The 22,974-nt window shown below is 42.8% G+C and overlaps 1 protein-coding gene across 6 annotated transcripts in view; it reads left to right on the top strand.

Moving 5' to 3' along the window:
* MYO5A (myosin VA) overlaps nt 1–22,974 on the top strand; it is a 251,677-nt gene that overhangs the window by 163,182 nt on the left and 65,521 nt on the right. For all 6 annotated transcript variants that reach the window (XR_011030300.1, XM_068275461.1, XM_068275462.1 and 3 more), the window contains exons 15-21: nt 7,750–7,905; nt 8,743–8,840; nt 10,289–10,375; nt 10,459–10,567; nt 19,656–19,867; nt 19,991–20,147; nt 22,681–22,920. Coding sequence is in view for 5 of the 6 variants with exons in the window: in XM_068275461.1 (XP_068131562.1) it covers nt 7,750–7,905; nt 8,743–8,840; nt 10,289–10,375; nt 10,459–10,567; nt 19,656–19,867; nt 19,991–20,147; nt 22,681–22,920 (1,059 nt within the window). In the remaining variant the exon portion in view is untranslated. The remainder of the gene's footprint in view (nt 1–7,749; nt 7,906–8,742; nt 8,841–10,288; nt 10,376–10,458; nt 10,568–19,655; nt 19,868–19,990; nt 20,148–22,680; nt 22,921–22,974) is intronic.

Below are 22,974 nucleotides of genomic sequence, written 5' to 3'. Positions count from 1 at the left end.
CTGGACATTATTATGGTTAAAATCAATGTTCTATCTTAGTAATGTCACCATGGCCTTGTCAGGTTAACTGTAGGTTCAGCTCTTCTAATAAAAACCTTGGCTCCTACTTTAATTGATCTATTTATTGACTGGTGTATTTTAAAATAACTGTAGCTGTTTTTCAGGGCCAAAATGCTAGCTAAAGGAGCTTTTCCATCTTAGCGTCCAAGTTATGGTTAGAATTGGGAAAGGCCAGAACCCAGACCGTTTGGTACTTCTGTCTGTCCCTTGTTTAGAAAGAATTCCTCATTTCTTGTCCCTGTAATACCAAAGGTTCTTATTTGAGCTCATGGTGTTACCAGGAAACAAAGTAAGAGACTCATAAAAAACCTGGAAAAGAAAGTTCTACCACTTGCCTGCTTTACACGGTTTTTCCTATCTGTTTTGTTTAACTTCATGAATGGATAGAAAGTAAAGACAGTACAGTACTCCATAGTGGACACACCGACAGCAAGGAAAACCTGAAGTGTTGTAACCCCTTTTTTACTGTATCCAAAAATAAGCCAAATTTTGGGTAGAGCTGTTCCTTTTAAGAAAAAGGCCAACAAAGGCATGGACATGGTTTTGGAATTAGAGTGCCTACAACAAAATGCTTTCTGACCAGGAAATGCCTTCAAAGCACACGTCATTTGTTGAACTTAATGTGACCCCCCCTTGCAGTCAGATCTATACAAGCTTTTTAAAATACCCCTGACCTGGTCCCTGATGCTTTTAATATATTTTTTTCCTGGTGCTGTGTGACTAGCACACAGCACCATCCTACCACCTCCAGCGCCACCTGTGGCCCCGTTCTGACCACAAATTTGTGCGGGAAGGACATAGTAGCTCTTCCTCCACTCTGCCCATCCTCAACGCCGCTCTCTCCACTCGCCGCTATAGTTCTCCTTATAATACACTGCACACAGCAAGCAGGGGAGCTGCGCTATGTTCGGTCTTGTGTTAATTGAGGTCAGAAGGATATACGACCTCAAATACCACAAGATCTCACACAGCGCAGCTCCCCTGCACGCTGTGTGCAGAGAATAATAAGGGGAACTATAGCGGCAAGTGGAGGGGGATGAATTGTGGACAGGCAGAGGGGAGGAAAAACTGCTACTTCCTCCCCGCCCATATGCGAAGTTTTCCCTCAGTTGAAGATTACGACTGAGCAGAACGGGATCTACATGGGGGCACAGGAGGGGGGAGGATGGTGCTGTGTGCTAGTTACACCAGGTCAGGGGTACTTTAAAGCTTTGTTCCCACTTGAGCTGAAAACAGACATTTGACTGTTTGCTCCATTCATCGCAAAACTGACGGTGAACGGCTCCTATTTTACATCTAGGAGACGTTCACATTTGTAAGTCTGCAATGAATTTATTGGAACCATTGTGGTAAGTGTGCCGCACTTCTGTGTAGTCTGCGTTTGTTCAGGGCAGGCAGATTTATTCCCCATATAACCTATGGAGGTAATGCATTTGCCCCAGGCTACAACCAGACCACAGTGGACCATCGGAGAGGATACTACACTGTCTGCTCCTGCTGGCCACATGTGGTCCGACGGCAGATGGGAACCAAGCCTGGGGGTAGACTCACTGCAGAGTGCCTTTTGATCCGGTGCTCCCATTGACTTGCATTAAAATTGTAGCAAAATTGCAGTAATTTAGATTTTATTTATTTATTTTGAAAAATCTTGATCGTGGCTACTTTACCACAATTTTAAGGCAAGTCAATGGGAGTGTGAAACAAAAATGAAATCAAAAAGCGCTCTGCAGTGTGTCTCTGCCCTGAATCAGCATAAGCCTGTGTGGGATTTATTGGCTTTCTTTGCTGTCAAGGCTGCCAGGGGAGACTGTAGTCTGCTGATTCCTAGAAGATCCTATGACTGCATATTATTTCTACCATTTGTAATAATAGTAACTGTGCAGTGCGGTGATAATGTGAACTTGAAGACAGGCTTTTTGTAGCGGTATGTCTAAATGGGAGTGTGGCTGAGTACAGCTGTGCGGGGCCCACCCCTCTTAAGACTAACTAAGCACTGAGAACTGATTTGATTAGTAAATGTAGTAAAATAACTCCAATAGTGAGATACAATATAATACAATACAATAACATTTGTAAAGCGCTTTTCTCCCATAGGACTCAAAGCGCATAGCTGTGTCTCAGATTAATACAGGGTTTCAGGCTGGGTTGTGTTACAGAGGAGATAGTCAGATGTTCATGAATGCCAGACTGAAGAGGTAGGTTTTCAGTTTAGACTTAAATGTTTCCAGGGATGGGGCTGTCCTGATTGGGTGTGGCAGGGAGTTCCAAAGTGTAGGGGCAGCATGACAAAAGGCTCTGTCTCCAAAGGTTTTGAGGTGGACTCTGGGGGTGACCAAGGTGTTACGTCCTTTTGATCTAAGGTTGTGGGGGGTGTGATGTAGTTGCAACAAGTCCTTCAGGTATCCAGGGCCCAGATTGTGCAAGGATTTGAATGTCAGTAAGCCAATCTTAAACAGAATTCTCCATTTTATCGGTAGCCAGTGGAGTGAGCTCAGGGTTGGTGTTATGTGGCAATGGCGGGGTTGGCTCGTTAACAGCCTTGCGGCGGCATTCTGTACTAATTGCAGGCGGCGTAAGTCTTTCTTATGCAGGCCTGTGTAGAGGACGTTGCAGTAGTCTAACCTTGATGTGACGAAGGCATGAACTAGGGTTGGAAGATCCTCTGAAGGAATTAGGTGTTTAATCCTTGCAATATTCCTTAGGTGAAAGAAGGAATGTTTCACAACAGCTGAGATTTGATTCCTGAAGCTTAATTTCCCATCAATCAGTACTCCCAGGCTGCGCACACAGTCTGAGTTGTTCAGGTCTGAGCTCCCTATCCTTAGCGGTGTTGGTTGAGACTGGAGCTGCTTTGCTGTTGAGCCCTGGCCCTCGATAACAAGAACCTCAGTTTTGTCAGCATTAAGTTTTAGCCAATTATTATTCATCCACTCCTGAAGCTCAGCTAAGCATGCGTTTATTTGTGGAGTAGGGTCTGTGACGTCAGGTTTGAATGACAAATATAGCTGGGTGTCATCAGCAGAGCAATGATATGTCAGGCCATGTTTTTGTATGATTTCTCCAAGTGGCAGCATGTATATGGTGAACAGTAAAGGGGATAATATTGCGCCCTGAGGTACACCGTATTTTAGTGGTACAGGGTTGGAGAGGAAGGGCCCTAAGGCTACCCTTTGTGTTCTGCCAGCCAGGAAGGAGATGAACCACCGGAGAACAATGCCATCTATGCCACAGTACTCTTGTAGCCTGTTGAGTAAGATTTCATGATCGACTGTGTCAAAAGCCGCTGAGAGGTCGAGCAAAATCAGGATGGAACATTGACCCTTGTCTCTTGCAATGAGCAGATCATTGCAAATCTGGGTGAGGGCTGTTTCACAGCTGTGATATTTCCTGAAACCAGATTGAAGAGGGTCAAGGATGTTGTTTCTGGAGAGCCTGGCTATAAGTTGGAGGTAGACAGCCTTTTCAATAACTTTTCCCAGAAAGGGGAGGTTTGAGACAGGTCTGTAGCTGTTTAGAGCATCTCGGTCTAAGGATGGTTTCTTGAGTAGAGGCCTGACGATTGCTTCTTTCAGAGTAGAGGGAAACCACCCTTCTTGTAAGGAGCCGTTGACTATTTTGTGGAATGCCGATGTAAATAGTTCAGGGCATTTCAACATGAACTTAGTGGGGCCAGGGTCCAGATCGCAGGTAGTCTGACGAAGGTTTGAGAGGATATCCAAGATGTCTTTTTCAGTGATTACCTTAAAATCAGACCATGGTGGTAGGCTATTTTTGCACCTGTTATATGGCTCTGCATGGGTTTCTGGGGCTGTGAATTGAATGGCAGATCGTATGGAGGAGACTTTGTCTGAGAAGAAGTGGGCAAATTTCTCGCACAGTTCCTGTGAAGGTCTGATGCTGGATTTCCTGCAAGATGGATTGCAGAGACTGTCAACCGTGCGGAAGAGTTGGGCAGGTCTGTTGGCTGCATTTGCAATTTCGTGAGACAGGAATAAGGACTTCTTTTTGTTAATCATCGTTTGATATTTTTTCAGGTGAGCAATTAGGGAAAGTTTGTCATCAGGAGACTGATGTTTGCGCCACCTTCGTTCCAGTCTGCGTCCCTGTTTCTTTAGATGCTTCAAAGATGGAGGTTATTTCCACTTTATGTTGCCAACCTACTCTTTTCTCTGTTGAATGCTTCAGAAGCACGTAAAGAACACTTGAAGTGAGAGGGATATGGAGGCTGACATATTTATTTCCTTTTAAACAATACAAATTGCCTGGCAGTCCTTCTGATCTTCTGTCTCTAAAGCTGGGAGCACACTTGGCTGTGCAGAAAACCACAAGTTTTCTGAATTGTGCATTTTTGCGTTTTTCTGTGCGTTTGCAATTGCGTTTTTGGTTACGTTTGAATTTTTTCAATATTATATCCAAAACTCATTTAAAAGCGCAGTAAAATGCACATCTTCTGCGTCTCTATTGAAACACATTATGTGCATTACAGAAGAGGTTCACAGAAATATGCAGCAAGTTGTGCGATTTGAAAAACACACATTGGAAAATGCTGAGAGATTTTTTTTTTTTTTTTATGTGGGCCATAGACTTTCATTATATCCAAAAACATTTTCTGCAAAGCGGGCAATTCTGCTTAGTGTGTTCCTAGCCTAAAACTTTTGGCCATAGCCACTGAACAAGCATGCAGATCACAGGTTTGACTGACGTCTGACCAGATTTGCTACATGCTTGTTTCAGGTGCCGTCAAATAGATCAGCTGGGCTGCCAGGCAACTGGTATTGTTGAAAAGCAACCAAATATGGCAGCCTCCATATACAGCTCTCACTTCAGGTTACCTTCAACTTGTGGGCCAGCCGTTATTATGATTTTGTATTTGTATAGTACTGTTATCTTCCACACCACACTGAGTCCATAGTCATGTCACTGACTGTCCCTCAGAGTAGCTCACGTTCATATCCATACCATAGCCATTGTGCAATGTCCCTGCTATAGTCGAAGACAAATTATTTTGACGTACCAGTAACCTATCAGTATTTGGTTCTCCCCCACAAAAATTGTCCTCTTCTTGCACACACTAGATGGTTCCCAGTCTGGGCCATCTCTGCTGACAGCAGCTCCTACCCTCCCTGATGCATCATCTAAAGATCCAGAGTGCCAGGCCATCTCTCCCAGGGGTAGGCCGAGCCCATTGTTCTCCTTCATACCCCTCCTGCTCCATCATGCACTGTGCTGTTGTTCCTTTCACCACCTACCTCAATAGCAGTAGAACATGTCATGAGGCTATAGCCTTGCAAAGCTTCTGTACAGCACTCTGCCCCATACTGTGGCTTAAGGGATCATGTCCTAATCCCTGCTGGCAACATTCATGCGAGTATCTTTACCTTTACGTACCTCATAAGGTGCTCAGTTTTCCTATTGATTTCCAGCAGATTTTATCACTTGATTGACCCTTTCATGCTAAAACCTATTAAAAATCTTTGTGCTGTGTGTGGGAGGATTCGATCAGATTGATCCCTCTCTGATCACATTCTGATCTGGGAGGGATCTATTATCTGGCCACATTGAGTGGCCATCTGTAACTGTATGGCTAGCTTAAAGGATATCCGAGGGGAAAAATACATTTTAAGCTTTACTTACCTGGGGCTTCTTCCAGCCCCTAGAAGTCAATCAAGTCCAGCAGTGCAGCTCTGTTGTCCTCCAGGGGGCCGCTGTCACCTCCGTAACAAACACTGAGCCCAAGCCAGGTTGCGGGCTTTTGCACATGCGCGAGCTTGCCGTGACCCTCTCATGATCGCACTCCTATGGGAGGGAGCATTCTGCACTTGCGCAGTTCTTGGATATGGATATCCTTGGATACTTGGATATCCTTCGATTGTGATAGAGATATCAGACGGACTATCGTTACTGTACATAAATAAATGTAGTAGAACATTACACTGTTCAAATATGTAAAATTTATTAACCCTCAAGGTGTCTGATTCAAAGTGATTTTTTGGGGGGCTTTGCTTTTATAACTGCATGCGGTTATGCTTCTTATATACTTTTTTATTTTATGTTCTTATAGGGTTTATCTGAAGACAACTATCTCAAAATGGTCAAATCTTGTAAACTCAGTAGTAGTGAGTCATCTAAGAACAACAAAGTATACTCCTAATCTGTGTAGAAAAATTGCTTGGAAATAATACTTGTAATACCTAATTGCTATCTAGTATGCCAGCATCCCAAAGTATTAAGTAAATACCCTTTTGATGTCAGTGGAGAATAACCTTCCAGCCTAACAGGTGCAAGAGTCAGAGTATAACTGAAGGGCATATAAATCATTGATAGTAACAGCAAAACCTGTCACAATTGGCTCTATTCATAAAAAAATTTGTGGCGAAAAAACTCCTGCAGGGACAATACCGCCGCTGTATTTTAGACTTCTGGGTGGTCATTCCAAAAAATTTTGCCAGCTGCGATGCAAGTGCGGAGATCTCCCGCTGAAGGCTGGCGGTAAGCTGTCGGAAGGCATGCGGAAACACTTCAGCCGGCAGAGTCCCTCCGTGCACTGCTCTCTCTGGGAGGTCTATCCCATTCACTTCAATTCAATTCACTTTATTGTCATTGTGTAACACAACGAAATTACTTTTCATGACAACCCCACGGTGCATATAGGGAACATAGTGATCGTAACAAGGAAGAGAAGAAATTATACCTGGCCTTGTATGTAATCCGCAAAATCAGAGGAAGCGGTATTTCCCGTCCACATACCGCTTCCTCTAAACTTTATGAATGGCCATTTTGTTACTTTTTTCTAGATAAATCTAGAAAAACACTGAAGAAGGCGGAATTTTTTCACTCTGCTGGGGGATTGTAGATTTTCATGCGGGAACAGCTTTTATGAATGCCCACTTTGCTAAATGGACGGGAAAATCAGCTGTTTTGAGCGGAAAACTTGCGGTAACCTTTTATGAATAGAGCCCAATGTTACCACTCTGCAGTCAGGAATTGAAAACTTTCATTTCTGAGCAACTTTTCTTTATGGATTATATTTAGGATTTCACCGTCGCCGTTTCATGAACTCAGTATGTGGAGTTACAAAATCTAATCCTTTTGCTATAGTTGTCTTTCAAACCTTAACAGCAAAAATGCTAGTCTGTTTATTTTAGTTTTGGTGTACAACAGTGTGCTTTTAAAATCACTTAAAACAGAGCTCTGATCAATAATGCAATGTACTTGCATTGTATATTTTCCTCCACATTTAGCATATAGTCTTGTCAGTCCAGGGATGTGTAGTAAAAGATGTACTTACAGTAGCAAAGTTCTGTTCTGACCTCCGCTATCCCTACTGCTTCTGCAGGGGTAAATTGGTCTGTGAACTTATTAACATGTCTGTCCAAGTGCTGTTAAAACCTGAGAACACTGGTTGGGAGTGTATTCCTGCTACTGCCCTGTTATTGTAAAGATGTCAGCAATGGGTTTTTATTTTAGAGCAAAAACAAAATCAGTAATAAAGTGCCTTGTATTGTTCAGAGCCTCATTTAAGTTCTTTTAAGCACACGTGATTGAAGTAAACTAACATTTCAAAGGTTGACTAAACTGTTAGAGGCTGAGGTAAACAAATAACAACTAATGAATCCGATGGCATGATAAACCGTATTGAATTCCTTGCTTTTATTTTGGGATACTCATTTTTAGTTTTGCAATTTCTAGTTTAAGTTGCTGACTGAACTGTTCCAAGATGATGAGCAGACCACAAGCCCCACCTCCACCACGTCCAGCGGACGCACCCTGTTATCTCGCACCGGCCTGCGCAAGCCAAAGCCTGACCAAGCCAGCAAGGAGCACAAGAAGACAGTTGGAACTCAGGTATAATGGAAAGATCATTATGAACAAACAGTGTCTCTATAGTAGCTGGCTTTATTCACGGTGGATGGTCAATGAGATTTTCAACTTGCATGCAAATTAAAGTGGACCCAAATTAAAAATACAAGATTTCAGAAATAAAATCTATTTTCTAAATTATAATAATTAATAGCAGCCTTTTTTCAGCTGCATGATGACAAATATAAAATATTTTACATTTATTGGAGAAACACCTCCCTTCCTTTCAAATTGCCGGGACAGGATCCTGCAAACTGGTGGAGTAGATGGTGTCCAGCAAAGGAGGAATTGCTAATGGCTGCCACCTGTATAACACTAGTTGTGAAAAGAGAAGGGTGAAAAGCAGTCACTGAAATGCTCATAGGCTTGAAGGAGTGTTTATGTATCTTTGTATTTGTCAGTGGTTCAACTAAATATTTTGAATTAAAAAAAAATGTTTGGTTTGGGTCCGCTTTAAATAAAGTATTGTTTGCAGCTTGGGGGTGGCCAAAACACCTATGACTACCCCATTCAGCAATAGTATACCTGACCAAGTAATAGAAGGGACTGTAATTATGTAGTGCAACATATCAGATTAAATTAACCTTCTATCTCTATCATGTTTTAGCTAACTACCTGTGTATAAAAGCAGGGACTTAAAGACATGGATGACCTAATTACTTCTGGATATTGAAGAAAAACTTGGCAGTCTATTGCTCTTGATATCTCCTAGCTTGATTATTTTTTTTGTATTAATTACCGTAGTTCTGCTTGCTTGCACTAGTAATGTTGTAAGATGTGTTTTGACTCTTTCCCTTCTGTGATGTTATTGTTGTATTCCAGTTTAGGAACTCTCTGCACCTCCTGATGGAGACCCTGAATGCTACAACTCCACACTACGTGCGCTGCATCAAGCCTAATGACTTCAAGTACCCGTTCACGTATGTAACTCATAGCATTGTATCATAGTATTGTATGAAACAGGCCAAAAGTTGCTTGGTCTGGGAGGTCGCCACTGCCTATTTATTACCCTATTATTTTACTCCCTTGAGTTATCTGTTATCTGGGAAAGGGATGACTCTAATATGTAATAGGATATAGCAGTAAAGTCATAATGGTTATTGATGCAACAGTAGTCCCTGCAAGCCCCTCACAGGGAAAGGGGGTGTGAACTACAGACTTGCTGCTCCTCCCACCTGGCAGAGAAGTGCAGGGAGCACTGTAATGTTTACCTAGTTTATGCTGCCTCAGGTCTCCACCCCCTGGCAGCTGCATGCTCTATGCTACCTCTGTCTCCAGGTACATGTAATGTGATTGGGAGCTGGAGGATGGCAGCATAGATAGAGCGAGTGGTTGCCAAAAAGAAGAGACCTGATGCAGCGTGGACCAGGTAAACATTACAGCGCTCCCTGTACTACTTTGCTAAGGGAAGAGGGGTGGAATTACTGGCCACTACAGTCAGGGGGCTGCAGGGATCCCCATGATAATTTTGCTTGGGGGGGGGGGGGGTCATTGTTATGCCCCCGGCCATGCATCATTTTTTTGTGCTGTTTTCTTGTCACATTTTGCATTTTCAACTCTGCACAGGTTTTAGCTTAGTTTAAAAATGTGCACATTTATAGAATTTTTGGTCATAAACATAGTCAGAATTTTTTAATAAAGATCCACATTACCCCAATAGTTTGTTTTGCTATTTTCATGAAATCTGTACTTTTTATGGAATCTATGCAGTCTATAGCGCTTTGATTCCTATGGGAGAAAAGCGCTTTACAAATATTATTGTATTCTTTGCACACAGATTGTAAAGCACTCAGCAGAATGTCTAAAAATGCCCCTGTGGTAAAAGGCAGTGTACTTTCTCTGAATTCTTTATGGACATAAGTAATCTTCCTTTGCGCTCAGAAAATCAGTATTACTTCTGTGTAGAAAGTATCGGCAGTCAGCATCCATTATTGATCCACTTGTAACATATGAGATGCGTGAGTGATGGTTGCCTGTAACTTATAAATATAGTTTATGATTATTTGTCTTTTTGAAAAGGCTAATTAATAGCTCTTGATTGTGGTTTTCCACCTGTATTTAGAAAACAGAAGAAACCGAATACAGACCTGTGTTCACAGTGCTTGGAAAAGCATGTTATAAAATGAAAAGTTTTTTTGTATAGCACGTTTCTCCTGTCAGACTCCAAGCACTGCCAAAGACAATCTTAGTAGGCCACCCTGGTGCATTAAGGGAGACTTGCCCAAGGACTCATTAGATGTCAGATACTGATTCAGGCCAGGATTCAAAGCTTAGTCTCTTGTGGATTAGTCAGCTCATGTCCGTTCTAGGCATTGCTCTGCCCATATACTTTTACCTCAAGCTGTGACTGTTCTGGTTAATTTTTTAGGTTTGACTCTAAGAGGGCTGTGCAACAACTTCGGGCTTGTGGCGTTTTAGAAACCATACGGATTAGTGCTGCTGGATTTCCATCTAGGTAAGACGTCTGATTTGTGTGGAAATCTCAGTTCTACAGAGAAGCTTGTGGACAAAACCATAATATCTCCTCTCCCATCATAGGTGGACATATCAAGAGTTTTTCAGCCGATACCGGGTTCTGATGAAACAGAAAGACGTTCTTAGTGACCGACGTCAAACCTGCAAGAATGTTCTGGAGAAGCTCATTCTGGTGTGTTTATTTTCATTTTGTTAATCTGGATACCGAAGTATGTATGGGTTTTTATCACTTCAAAGAAAACAACGTGTTTGGCTCTTTAATATGTGGTTATATCAATTGCGCTCCTCTCTCACCACCCCCCTCTCTATATAAACGGGCTTGCTGCAACTCAAAATTGATGCCACATGTACACCTTGATAGTTAAAACAATGTTTCTGGAGTGCGCTACCCCCTCCCACTGTCCACAAATACAAACAGTTCTGTTTAGTGCGTCCTTTACTGTCCACCGTCCTCTTTCTGGTGCTCCAGGGGATTCTCCCGTTGTTGGCGCAATTCATATACAGAAAAAAAGGAACAAAAAACGAGACATCATAGTGCGATCCGTTTGAATTAGAAACGTATGGGGACCTTCACCCTATGGGGTCCGACTGTGTATCCTCTATATTAGGGGTCACCTCTATATGTGTGACTAACGGCCAACAGGTGGCACGCTCACCTTGCTGCAAGGCTGCCCAGCCCTACAGACAGCAACTGCGCTTAAGGGGTCAAACCAACTTCTTTTTCCACCGATCAATGGTAAGTCCAATCTCAAACAAAGCAGTGAGACAATATCATAGTGCAATCAAGCTTCCACAAAATCTCCATACATCAGATCAAAAGCACCTATAAATCTCCTGCTCACCCTTTCCTGCTGCTGTCCACACTCACAGACAGCTGTCCACGCTTTGGGTGTGCAGTGTTATCCTCAATGCTCTGAATTACAATCCACTTCCACAGTGTGATAGCAGGATACCAGGCCTGACAGGCATATATCTATAAACTAAAAAGACTCCCAATAGTGTAAAATCCACGGTTTATTCCATAAAACTGAAGAGTAATACTCACAAACATCAATGTAAAAAGCGCTTTGTATGATTAAAACACCCAGAGGACGTCTCCTCCTGCTGCTGGTCACTTCCCTTCCAGGCTCCGCCCTACGCGTTACGTCATACGACTCATCAGGGGCTATTGGTTGGGAAGCGACCCAGCAGTCTCTTATATTCCCATATCTCATTTGCATACACATGTCATAAAACCTCATAACCCACCTGTCCTTGCTCAATTCTTACTTGTATGGGATCCGCTCTCCATACCTTCCATTAAGCGTAATTCTTGTGTTCATATATACCTAGTTCTGCCCTGTTAGAAGTCTCTCCCTTGGACTACCATCCTCCGCACCAACCCAAAACTACATTACCCACAATACCCAAATCTCGCTGTCTCGCGAGACCTTGGCCCCAATGTGCTCTGCGGAGGGACTGCACTTACCACAATCTCTGCGTCCCGCACTCCCGCGAGACCTCGGCCGCCATATTACACATCCATAAGACCTGTTTATCCAAACTACATTACCCACACTCCCCCATCCTCGCGAGATTCTGACACTACTATCGGCCGGATTGCGATTATCCCAATGCGCACAATACGGCTATACCCAGTCTAAATCACGATCTCTCCGTTGGACCACCCCTCATATTCAAATCCTCACCGCCCATTACACATACTTCCACCCACCCTCATGTACTCTATACATGCCCATATCCCACTCTATTATTATCCCCCAAATTGTTACAGTGATCACATATCCATAAGTAATCACCATCCCCAAGTGTAAATACTATTTTAAACCTCTCTAGAGCAAACCATATAGCTCAAAACACCAATACCAGTGTGCATATATGCATATTCCAGTAAAATGTCCCACCATTATATAAACTAACTGTTAAACTTCCTCTATACGGTCTATACTAACTGACCTTAAAGTGAACCTCAATCAACCATTGTAAACGTGTTCTGTTTTTATTAATCACTCCCAACTACAACCAGTGCACCCATTTACCCATACTCTGGAATATGCCACATATTATGCATATTCTATCTATCAATGTGAATAATTCCGTGTATATATTCTTAATGCCTATAAATCTATACTTTTGGTGTGTACTCATATTGTAAACCAGGCCCCAAAGTCATGAACCAACCCATCTGTTCTAATCATCAGAGATGAAACAATTTAGGTCCATCTCCACGTTTAGACCGTTCGGTGTCATTGTCTTCATCTCGAATATCCACTTTGTCTCCAATTTAGAGATTTCCCTTGTCTTGTGACACCCTCTCCAGTTACCTGACAGTTTTTCAATTGCGCAGAACTTCATATGACTCGGATCTTTCTGGTGACACAGCTTAAAATGTTTTGAAACGCTGTGCCCTTCAAATCCACGTTCAATGTTGTATACATGTTCAGATATCCGTTTCCTCAAAAGTCTAGTTGTCCTCCTATATTCCACCGGATTGGCGGTGGAATATAGGAGAAGACCCTGGAACAAGAAGAAAGAGAGGAATAGACGGGGATGCAGGGGAGGGGATGGGAAAAATAAGAAGAAAGGAGTGATTGGGCAGGGGATCTTTAACATTAGTGGCACTAATTTGACATCAGATGAAGTGAGGGTATTGGACAAAGGGTTGAAGTATGCCCCTAAAAAAGGGCTTAACAAATTTGACACATATATTAATGTGAATAAGTATGCGAGGACACTAAATATTAAGAAGTACTTTTTGAGTAAACCGGGTCCCAAGGTGGGGAATGATACTAAAAATGATCACTTTGTTCATACTGGACTCAAAAATAAGTCTAGATTCAATCCAGTGGATCAAGGTAAAGGCAATACGGTGGACGCGTTCAAAAATCAGGTCATTAGGGATCTTGAGAAATGTGAGAATTCAAGAAAAGATCGGGATAACAAGATCATTGAGGGCCTGAGAAAGAGGGAAGATATTGAAATTCGACCGGCAGATAAGGGGGGAGGGGTGGTGGTGCTGAGTAGGGCACAATATAGGCAAGAAATGGATCGCATAGTAGGGGATGAAAATACATATGAGAAATTAAGAGGAAACCCCACCCAGCAATACAGGAAGGAATTATGCCACATTTTGAGACAAGGATTAGAGGATGGGATTCTACTTGATAGGGAATTTAAATATTTACTACCGGATGCTCCCAGGATCCCTGTCCTATATCAAAATCCGAAGATCCACAAGGATGCACAATGCCCACCTGGTAGGCCGATCGTGAGCGGAATAGGCGGCCTGAATCAACGCATAGGAGAGTATATAGATACATACCTGCAGCCAATAGTTGTAAAACTACCACATCTAATTAGAGATACGAAACAAATGCTACAAATATTAAGGGAAAGTGAAGTGGATGAAAAGTGCCTGTTGGTTACAGCAGATGTATCTTCCCTGTACACCATAATCCCACATGAAGAAGGAGTGGAGGCAGTGAGGGAGAGTTTGGTGCAGGAGGGGAAATTGAACTTCCAACAAATCGATTTCCTTATACAACTATTGGTGTATACATTAAAGCACAACTATTTTTGGTATGCAGGGGAGTATTATAGACAAAAGGTGGGATGTGCAATGGGGGCGAAGTATGCCCCCAGTCTTGCCAATATTTTCATGGATAAATGGGAAAGACAGGTCATCGGAGATGGAAAAAGTACACAGGTACAACAATGGTGGCGTTATATTGACGACCTATTAATAGTGTGGAAGAATGGAGAGATGAGCATAGATGAATATATCGATTGGCTCAATCAGAACAATTTGGGGATTGTACTTTCAGCAACAAGCAGTGATACTGGGATACATTTTCTGGATCTGGAATTGAAAAAAGTAGGGAAGAGAATTATGACCAAAACATTCTTCAAGAAAACAGACAGGAATGGATACATTCCGAGGAATAGCTGCCATCATGAAAAATGGTTAAACATTCCGAAAGGACAGTTCTGCCGGATAAAGAGGAACTGTACTAATGAGGAGGACTTCAGGGAGCAGAGTGGAATCCTGATCCAAAGGTTTGAGGAAAAGGGATATGATAGGAGCATGTTGTGGGAAGAATTCAGTAAGGTGGAAAAAATGGATAGGGAGTTGTTGTTGAGGGATAAGGAAGATGGGGTGGAACATAACCAGGAATTTGCCATACTCCTGGATTATAATAGCCAGTATAGGGAGATTGAGAGTATCATCCGAAGACACTGGAATATACTTAAAAGCGATCATATATTAGGACAGCACTTACCACCCCAACCTAAGTTTATATACAGAAAGGCCCGGAATTTACAAAGTATTCTGGTACCCTCTTTTGTGGATGGTCCCCAGCGGAGAAAAGGGGACATGTTGGGCAGGAAAGGGTTCTTCCCGTGTAGGAAGTGTGGACCATGCGAAATAACCCGCTCAGAAAGAAAATATGAGTACATGTCAGAAGTGACGGGCCGATCATATAAAATGAGGGATTGTATCACATGTAACTCCACACATGTGGTGTACCTACTATGGTGCGCATGTGGATACCAATATATTGGGAGGACAACTAGACTTTTGAGGAAACGGATATCTGAACATGTATACAACATTGAACGTGGATTTGAAGGGCACAGCGTTTCAAAACATTTTAAGCTGTGTCACCAGAAAGATCCGAGTCATATGAAGTTCTGCGCAATTGAAAAACTGTCAGGTAACTGGAGAGGGTGTCACAAGACAAGGGAAATCTCTAAATTGGAGACAAAGTGGATATTCGAGATGAAGACAATGACACCGAACGGTCTAAACGTGGAGATGGACCTAAATTGTTTCATCTCTGATGATTAGAACAGATGGGTTGGTTCATGACTTTGGGGCCTGGTTTACAATATGAGTACACACCAAAAGTATAGATTTATAGGCATTAAGAATATATACACGGAATTATTCACATTGATAGATAGAATATGCATAATATGTGGCATATTCCAGAGTATGGGTAAATGGGTGCACTGGTTGTAGTTGGGAGTGATTAATAAAAACAGAACACGTTTACAATGGTTGATTGAGGTTCACTTTAAGGTCAGTTAGTATAGACCGTATAGAGGAAGTTTAACAGTTAGTTTATATAATGGTGGGACATTTTACTGGAATATGCATATATGCACACTGGTATTGGTGTTTTGAGCTATATGGTTTGCTCTAGAGAGGTTTAAAATAGTATTTACACTTGGGGATGGTGATTACTTATGGATATGTGATCACTGTAACAATTTGGGGGATAATAATAGAGTGGGATATGGGCATGTATAGAGTACATGAGGGTGGGTGGAAGTATGTGTAATGGGTGGTGAGGATTTGAATATGAGGGGTGGTCCAACGGAGAGATCGTGATTTAGACTGGGTATAGCCGTATTGTGCGCATTGGGATAATCGCAATCCGGCCGATAGTAGTGTCAGAATCTCGCGAGGATGGGGGAGTGTGGGTAATGTAGTTTGGATAAACAGGTCTTATGGATGTGTAATATGGCGGCCGAGGTCTCGCGGGAGTGCGGGACGCAGAGATTGTGGTAAGTGCAGTCCCTCCGCAGAGCACATTGGGGCCAAGGTCTCGCGAGACAGCGAGATTTGGGTATTGTGGGTAATGTAGTTTTGGGTTGGTGCGGAGGATGGTAGTCCAAGGGAGAGACTTCTAACAGGGCAGAACTAGGTATATATGAACACAAGAATTACGCTTAATGGAAGGTATGGAGAGCGGATCCCATACAAGTAAGAATTGAGCAAGGACAGGTGGGTTATGAGGTTTTATGACATGTGTATGCAAATGAGATATGGGAATATAAGAGACTGCTGGGTCGCTTCCCAACCAATAGCCCCTGATGAGTCGTATGACGTAACGCGTAGGGCGGAGCCTGGAAGGGAAGTGACCAGCAGCAGGAGGAGACGTCCTCTGGGTGTTTTAATCATACAAAGCGCTTTTTACATTGATGTTTGTGAGTATTACTCTTCAGTTTTATGGAATAAACCGTGGATTTTACACTATTGGGAGTCTTTTTAGTTTATAGATATATGCCTGTCAGGCCTGGTATCCTGCTATCACACTGTGGAAGTGGATTGTAATTCAGAGCATTGAGGCTAACACTGCACACCCAAAGCGTGGACAGCTGTCTGTGAGTGTGGACAGCAGCAGGAAAGGGTGAGCAGGAGATTTATAGGTGCTTTTGATCTGATGTATGGAGATTTTGTGGAAGCTTGATTGCACTATGATATTGTCTCACTGCTTTGTTTGAGATTGGACTTACCATTGATCGGTGGAAAAAGAAGTTGGTTTGACCCCTTAAGCGCAGTTGCTGTCTGTAGGGCTGGGCAGCCTTGCAGCAAGGTGAGCGTGCCACCTGTTGGCCGTTAGTCACACATATAGAGGTGACCCCTAATATAGAGGATACACAGTCGGACCCCATAGGGTGAAGGTCCCCATACGTTTCTAATTCAAACGGATCGCACTATGATGTCTCGTTTTTTGTTCCTTTTTTTCTGTATATGAATTGCGCCAACAACGGGAGAATCCCCTGGAGCACCAGAAAGAGGACGGTGGACAGTAAAGGACGCACTAAACAGAACTGTTTGTATTTGTGGACAGTGGGAGGGGGTAGCGCACTCCAGAAACAGTGTTTGGCTCTTTGTTTGAGCAGTGTGTGTGTTACATTTGCAGCGCTCTGGGGCTGTAGGTTAGGCGACATCAATAATGTAGGGCTCTTCTGCTGTCCATGCTATGGGCACTTGTAATGGGGTTCACTCACATCAAAAATTTAGATAGCTTTTCTCCAAAAATCTACTGAAATTGTGAATGATTTTAAATGTTGGGTTTATCTCCGACTCTATCACAGTGAAAATTGGTGAATGCAATTGCTACCTTTAGAGATGTACAAATCAGCACTGAAACCAGGCAAGTAGCATTTTCAAAAGGGAGTCCGTAATTGTCACATCCATGTTACTCCTAGTTAAGATTATAATTTGAAGCAAATCTCCAGGATTTTTTTTTAAACTATTATTCCTCTCCCCTCAAAAAGAAGCTAACCCTCTGTACACAAAACTCCTCCTAATTATTAATTGTGATGCTGCTCATCAGACTTATTACCCCTTCATGAGTTTTTATAGCAGCTGTGAAGTATTTTTTTTTATTATTATTTTAGCTGAACCACTACATAATAGGCTAGTGTTTGTTTTTTGAAGAGCTAATGAAATGAAAAAAATGTATACGTTACAGAGCCATGTTATACATGGGCCAAACTTATTAATAGCATTAGGCTAGGTCAACACTAGGCACGGTTGCAGGACGGACGCTGCAGTCCGGGATCAGGAGAAGTACCACCAGACCGCAAACTGATCCGTTTTCATAAAAAGTGCATCAGTTTTGCATCAGTTTCCGTTCAGTTTTTTTACCCCAAAAAACGGACAGAAAACGTCTCTATCATTAGGAAGGTAGTGGGAGGATTTTTTGGGCCAATAATAAAGTTCAGGCTATCTGTTTTTTCATCCGTTTTTGGTGCTATTTTGCCTGTGGAGATGGAGTTGCGGTTTCCCATTGCTTTACACTACCCATCCGTGTATCCGTGGTCCGTAAAAATACAGCAATTCCGGACCTTCCGTTCAGGTTTTGAAGACTGGTCCCTGTAAACGCAGACTGATAAGTTTTTTTCTTGGGTAAGGACGGCTGCTATTTTTAACATTAGTATCCGGGACTCCGTTTTTCATCAGGGCTGAAAAACGCAGCCACAGATACGTTTCCGGACCTAGTGTGGACTAGCCCTAAGTGTTCAAACTGGTAAACCTGGATTATGCCGCGCACACTTTAGAACCCTAGCTAGTGGAAAGAGTCCTAGAGAGGTCAATCACTTGAGGTTCACGCCATGCTTCACAAGACTCCTATGTATCCTCCTTATGGCTTGGAAGAAGGTAGTATTAGTTATGTGAATGAACCGTGACCCTTTCCACTAGCTGGGGTACGGGTACTAAAGTTTGGAGTGCAGTGTAAGTCCAAAACTAGGTAATTAGTGCATTATGCATACCAATCATTGTCTGAAAGTTGCATGTTAAATCTTTATCATGTGTATGTGTCAACTAATGTTTTTCACATCATATGTATGTGTGCCTGGTTTTCTTAGTTTTTTCGTGTGTGTGTGTGTGTGCGTGCGTGCGTGCGTGCGTGCGTGCGCGCGCGCGTGTGTGTGTCGAAGACAAGTATTTAACAGAGGAGCCAAATTAGAGTAAAATGTTTTAAAACAGTTTAAATGAAGGAGGGTTGGTGGTTACCACCCTCAAGTATAAAGTGACCAGCCAATGAGTCATTTATATATATAAATAATATAATTATTTTAAAATCTCCAGGCAAACAACGCGTTTCACGGGTCTAGAGCCCGCTTCATCAGGCAATCAATTTTGGAGATACACAAGACTGGGTCGATTAATAGGTCCAGCGCCAACTGTTACTGTGTGACTCACAGTTGGCGCTGGACCTATTAATCGACCCAGTCTTGTGTATCTCCAAAATTGATTGCCTGATGAAGCGGGCTCTAGACCCATGAAACGCTTTGTTTGCCTGGAGATTTTAAAATAAATTATATTATTTATATATATAAATGACTCATTGGCTGGTCACTTTATACTTGAGGGTGGTAACCACCAACCCCCCCCCCCCCCCCCCTCCTTTTAAACTGTTTTTAAACATTTTACTCTAATTTGGCGCCTCTGTTAAATACTTGTCTTCGATTGATCTAGTCCACCCTTGGTGGAGGGGTGTATCCCCATTTTTCCTGTCTACAGAGAGCGACTTCTTAACACCTGAGTGGGGTCAGGTTATAATTCTCCCCACCTGCACTTCCAGTGGTTGCCTTAGTGGTAACCCAGACTTGTGAGTATATTACTTGTTGTGGTTTTGTCATTAATCCATTTTCTGGACGTACTACACTATATTGGGCTCTCGGTCTCAAATCTTTACATTCTCCCAAGTGTGTGTGTGCCTGCGTGTGTGTGTGTGTGGGGGGGGGGGGGGGTGCGCGCGTGTGTACCTGAGTTTGTCTGTGCACAAGTTTTTGTGTGCTTGAGTAAGGGTTTCTTTATCTGCATGTGATTAAAGTTTACTTTAGAATACATTTGGGCCTAGGTCATGTTTTATCATGTTTCTGTTGATCTTTTCAGTCATTATGTTTACAGGTTTATAATGCCAGTATTGTGTTATCTTATATCTTTAAAAAAACAGGACAAAGACAAATACCAATTTGGTAAGACAAAAATTTTCTTCCGGGCTGGGCAAGTGGCCTATCTGGAGAAAATAAGAGCAGACAAGCTGAGGATGGCCTGCATTCGAATCCAAAAGACCATTCGTGGCTGGTTAATGAGGAAGAAGTACTTAAGAATGAGAAAGGCAGCTATAAACATCCAGAGACATGTCAGAGGTTACCAGGCAAGATGGTGAGTGGACAGAAAAGTCATTACAAGTCATTACAGCCATTACAGCTATTGTATTTAATTCCATCCATATGAGATACATTTCTGTGCCCCCATATCTAGTCATCATTTATGATCTTTACATAGCCTTGCCAAGTTCCTGCGTCGGACCAGAGCAGCAATCATTATCCAGAAGTACCAGAGGATGTTTGTGGTCAGGCAGAGGTATCGTCACATGCAGTCGATTACTCTGGCTCTTCAGACAAGACTTCGGGGTTATGCGGCCAGGAAAAGGTTTCAACAGGTAGGAAGAGGAAGCTATGATGTTTGAATATATCATATGAGACAACTATCCTTTCAAAATGTGTAGATGCACGCTTCAATTGTTGTGGTTGCTCTGTCTATGTGAGTAGACTTACAGTGAACCCAGGGCAATTAAAAAAAAAAAAGTTAAGATACGTAGGTAGAGGAAAGTCTCTGGATAGTTTAGCGGCTTCCCGTGTCCTTCTCGACCTCACCATTGCTGCGCATGAAACCTCTGAACATATCCAACAAGAGCTTGCCCGGTGATCTGCAAACTTTGCTCTCCAGCTGTTAAGGAACTACAAGTCCCACAATGCATTGCAGGAGTCTGACAGCCACAGTCATCATTCATAAAGGCAAATTCATTGTGAGACTTGTAGGTCCATAACAGCTGGAGAGCCAAGTTTGCAGATCACTAAGCTTGTCGGATATGTTCTCATGGTGTGCTCCCCGCAGTGTATGAGCAAGGCTGTGCTGTGCCTGTGAAAGTATGGCCATGTCTGTGCAGCAAGAACAAGTTGTTGTCCACGAGCAGCTCCAGTGCAGTACTGATGTAGCCATACTGGTGCCAGTGCAGTACATCAATGCTTGTTCATGAAGAGAAGCTTGGCCATGAACTTGCAGAGGATCTTAAGGAGGGCTGGGAAGCCTATGGAGGATCCAGAGGCTTACTTCTTCATAGGCAAATATCAAACTTTTATATGTGCAGTTCAGGTCTTGGTGTTCTACTGCATTAGGATATACTAGCAAGCAAGTAAATTAATATAAAAATGGTATAAAAGGTTACAGTAGGTATAGAGTCTAAAGCTGAGAATCATAATATTGGTCTCAATTGACTGAAATCACGCTGGTGATAGTAAGGCAAGTGAAAACGTATCACTACACATCGATTGGCATTTTAAATGTTAATTCAATCAAGAAGCTTGCCTTAGTAAGGTGTAGGGATACGTTTTCATAGTGAAAGTGTGGTCTTATCACTTTAGTCCTTAAAGAGAGTCTGAAGCGAGAATAAATCTCGCTTCAGACCGCATAGATAGCAGGGGCATGTGTGCCCCTGCTAAACCGCCGCTATCGCGCCGCTAAACGGGGGTCCCTTCACCCCCAAATCCCCTCGGTGCAGCTTCCTGGTTGGGGCAGGGCTAACCGCCGCAGCCCTGCCCCACGCGCGTCTGTCAGCGCGTATCTCCGACTCTCCCCCGCCCCTCTCAGTCTTCCTTCACTGAGAGGGGCGGGGGAGAGGCGGCGATGCGCCGCTGATAGACGCGACTGGAGGCAGGGCTGCAGCCGTTAGCCCTGCCTCCAGGAGCGACCAAGTCTGCGACCAAGTGTTGCAGTGGGGGGTTTGGGGGTGAAGGGACCCCCGTTTAGCGTCGCGATGGCGTCGGTTTAGCAGGGGCACACATGCCCCTGCTAACTATGAGCTCTGAAGCGAGATTTATTCTCGCTTCAGAGTCTCTTTAAAGAGACACTGAAGCGGGAAAAAAAATATGATATAGTGAATTGGTTGTGTACTATGAATAATTACTAGAAGATTAGCAGCAAAGAAAATATTCTCATATTTTTATTTTCAGGTATATAGTGTTTTTTCTAACATTGCATCATGCTATAATATGTGCAGATTACACAACATTCAGCATTCAAAATGAGTCTTTCAGAGCAGTCTGTGCACTAATGACCTCTCCTCTAGCAGAGGAAAAGAAAACAGTTGAGATAATAAAAGTCAGATATCAGCCCTCTCCACCACTAAACTTAGTTGGAGAGTTAATGGCTTGTTTGCATAGAGATAACAACTGGAGTTTCTTAACTCTTCCTGTACTGGAAACAATTAGACTGATGTATCTGATCTTAATGTTTTATTTCTTAGCTGTACTACACATACAAATCATAATATCATAAAAAATTTTTTCGCTTCAGTGTCTCTTTAAATTATCACCTCTGTAGTTATTTTCACATGCAGTAGATAGGGATGGGAAGAGAACATACAGGCAGGATGTAGCCCCCCCCCCCCCTTTACTGCCAGGAGGATTACAGCTAGTCTGGGTAGGACAGTCAGGAGAGAGAGAGGGGGATGTGTGTGTGTCTGTGTGTGTATATATGCTTGGTGTCTCTCTCCCTCCCTCTCTGTGTGCCTGTTGTGTATATTTTTTCTATACAGAGTCACCTTCTGCACAAACTAGTGAAAAATAAAGAAGACCGCTCAGAATGCTTCACTTCACATTGCAGTCTGTAGTAAGACTCCACTTAACCACAGCTGAAGCCAGATGATAACTTCTCACACACTTAACACTTGCATTTCTCTCTGTGAATTAACATCCTGTCTTTAACTTTTGAATTCTGTCATTATTTTCAGGATTAAAACCTTTACTTTAAATCTCTCTTAGGTTTGCCTGAGGTAAATTGTTTAATGAATACTACGTGCTTTATCACCATGGTGATAACCCTAAAAACAGCCCAGAAACATTATTAAAGACAGGAGGTGAGCTTAGTGAATTGTGGCCATTGTGTTAGCAACTTATTACTTTTCTCATCATCAGATGCTCAGGATACACAAGGCTACCATCATTCAGAAGCATGTGCGTGGCTGGCTTGCTCGTCTCTTTTACAAGAAGAGCTTGGAGGCCATAGTCTACCTCCAGTGCTGCTACCGCAGGATGATGGCCAAGAGGGAGCTGAAGAAGCTGAAAATCGAGGCCCGCTCTGTCGAGCATTACAAGAAGCTCAATGTGGGCATGGAGAACAAAATCATGCAACTGCAGCGTAAAGTTGATGAACAGGTACAGCATTAAGTCTTACTCAGTTTTGATTTATGTGTTTTAACTGATTTCACT

The sequence above is a fragment of the Hyperolius riggenbachi genome, chromosome 3 (genome assembly GCF_040937935.1).
Source record: "Hyperolius riggenbachi isolate aHypRig1 chromosome 3, aHypRig1.pri, whole genome shotgun sequence".
In the NCBI taxonomy this organism is placed as follows: Eukaryota; Metazoa; Chordata; class Amphibia; order Anura; family Hyperoliidae; genus Hyperolius; species Hyperolius riggenbachi.
This window is presented reverse-complemented; position numbering and strand designations above follow the sequence as displayed.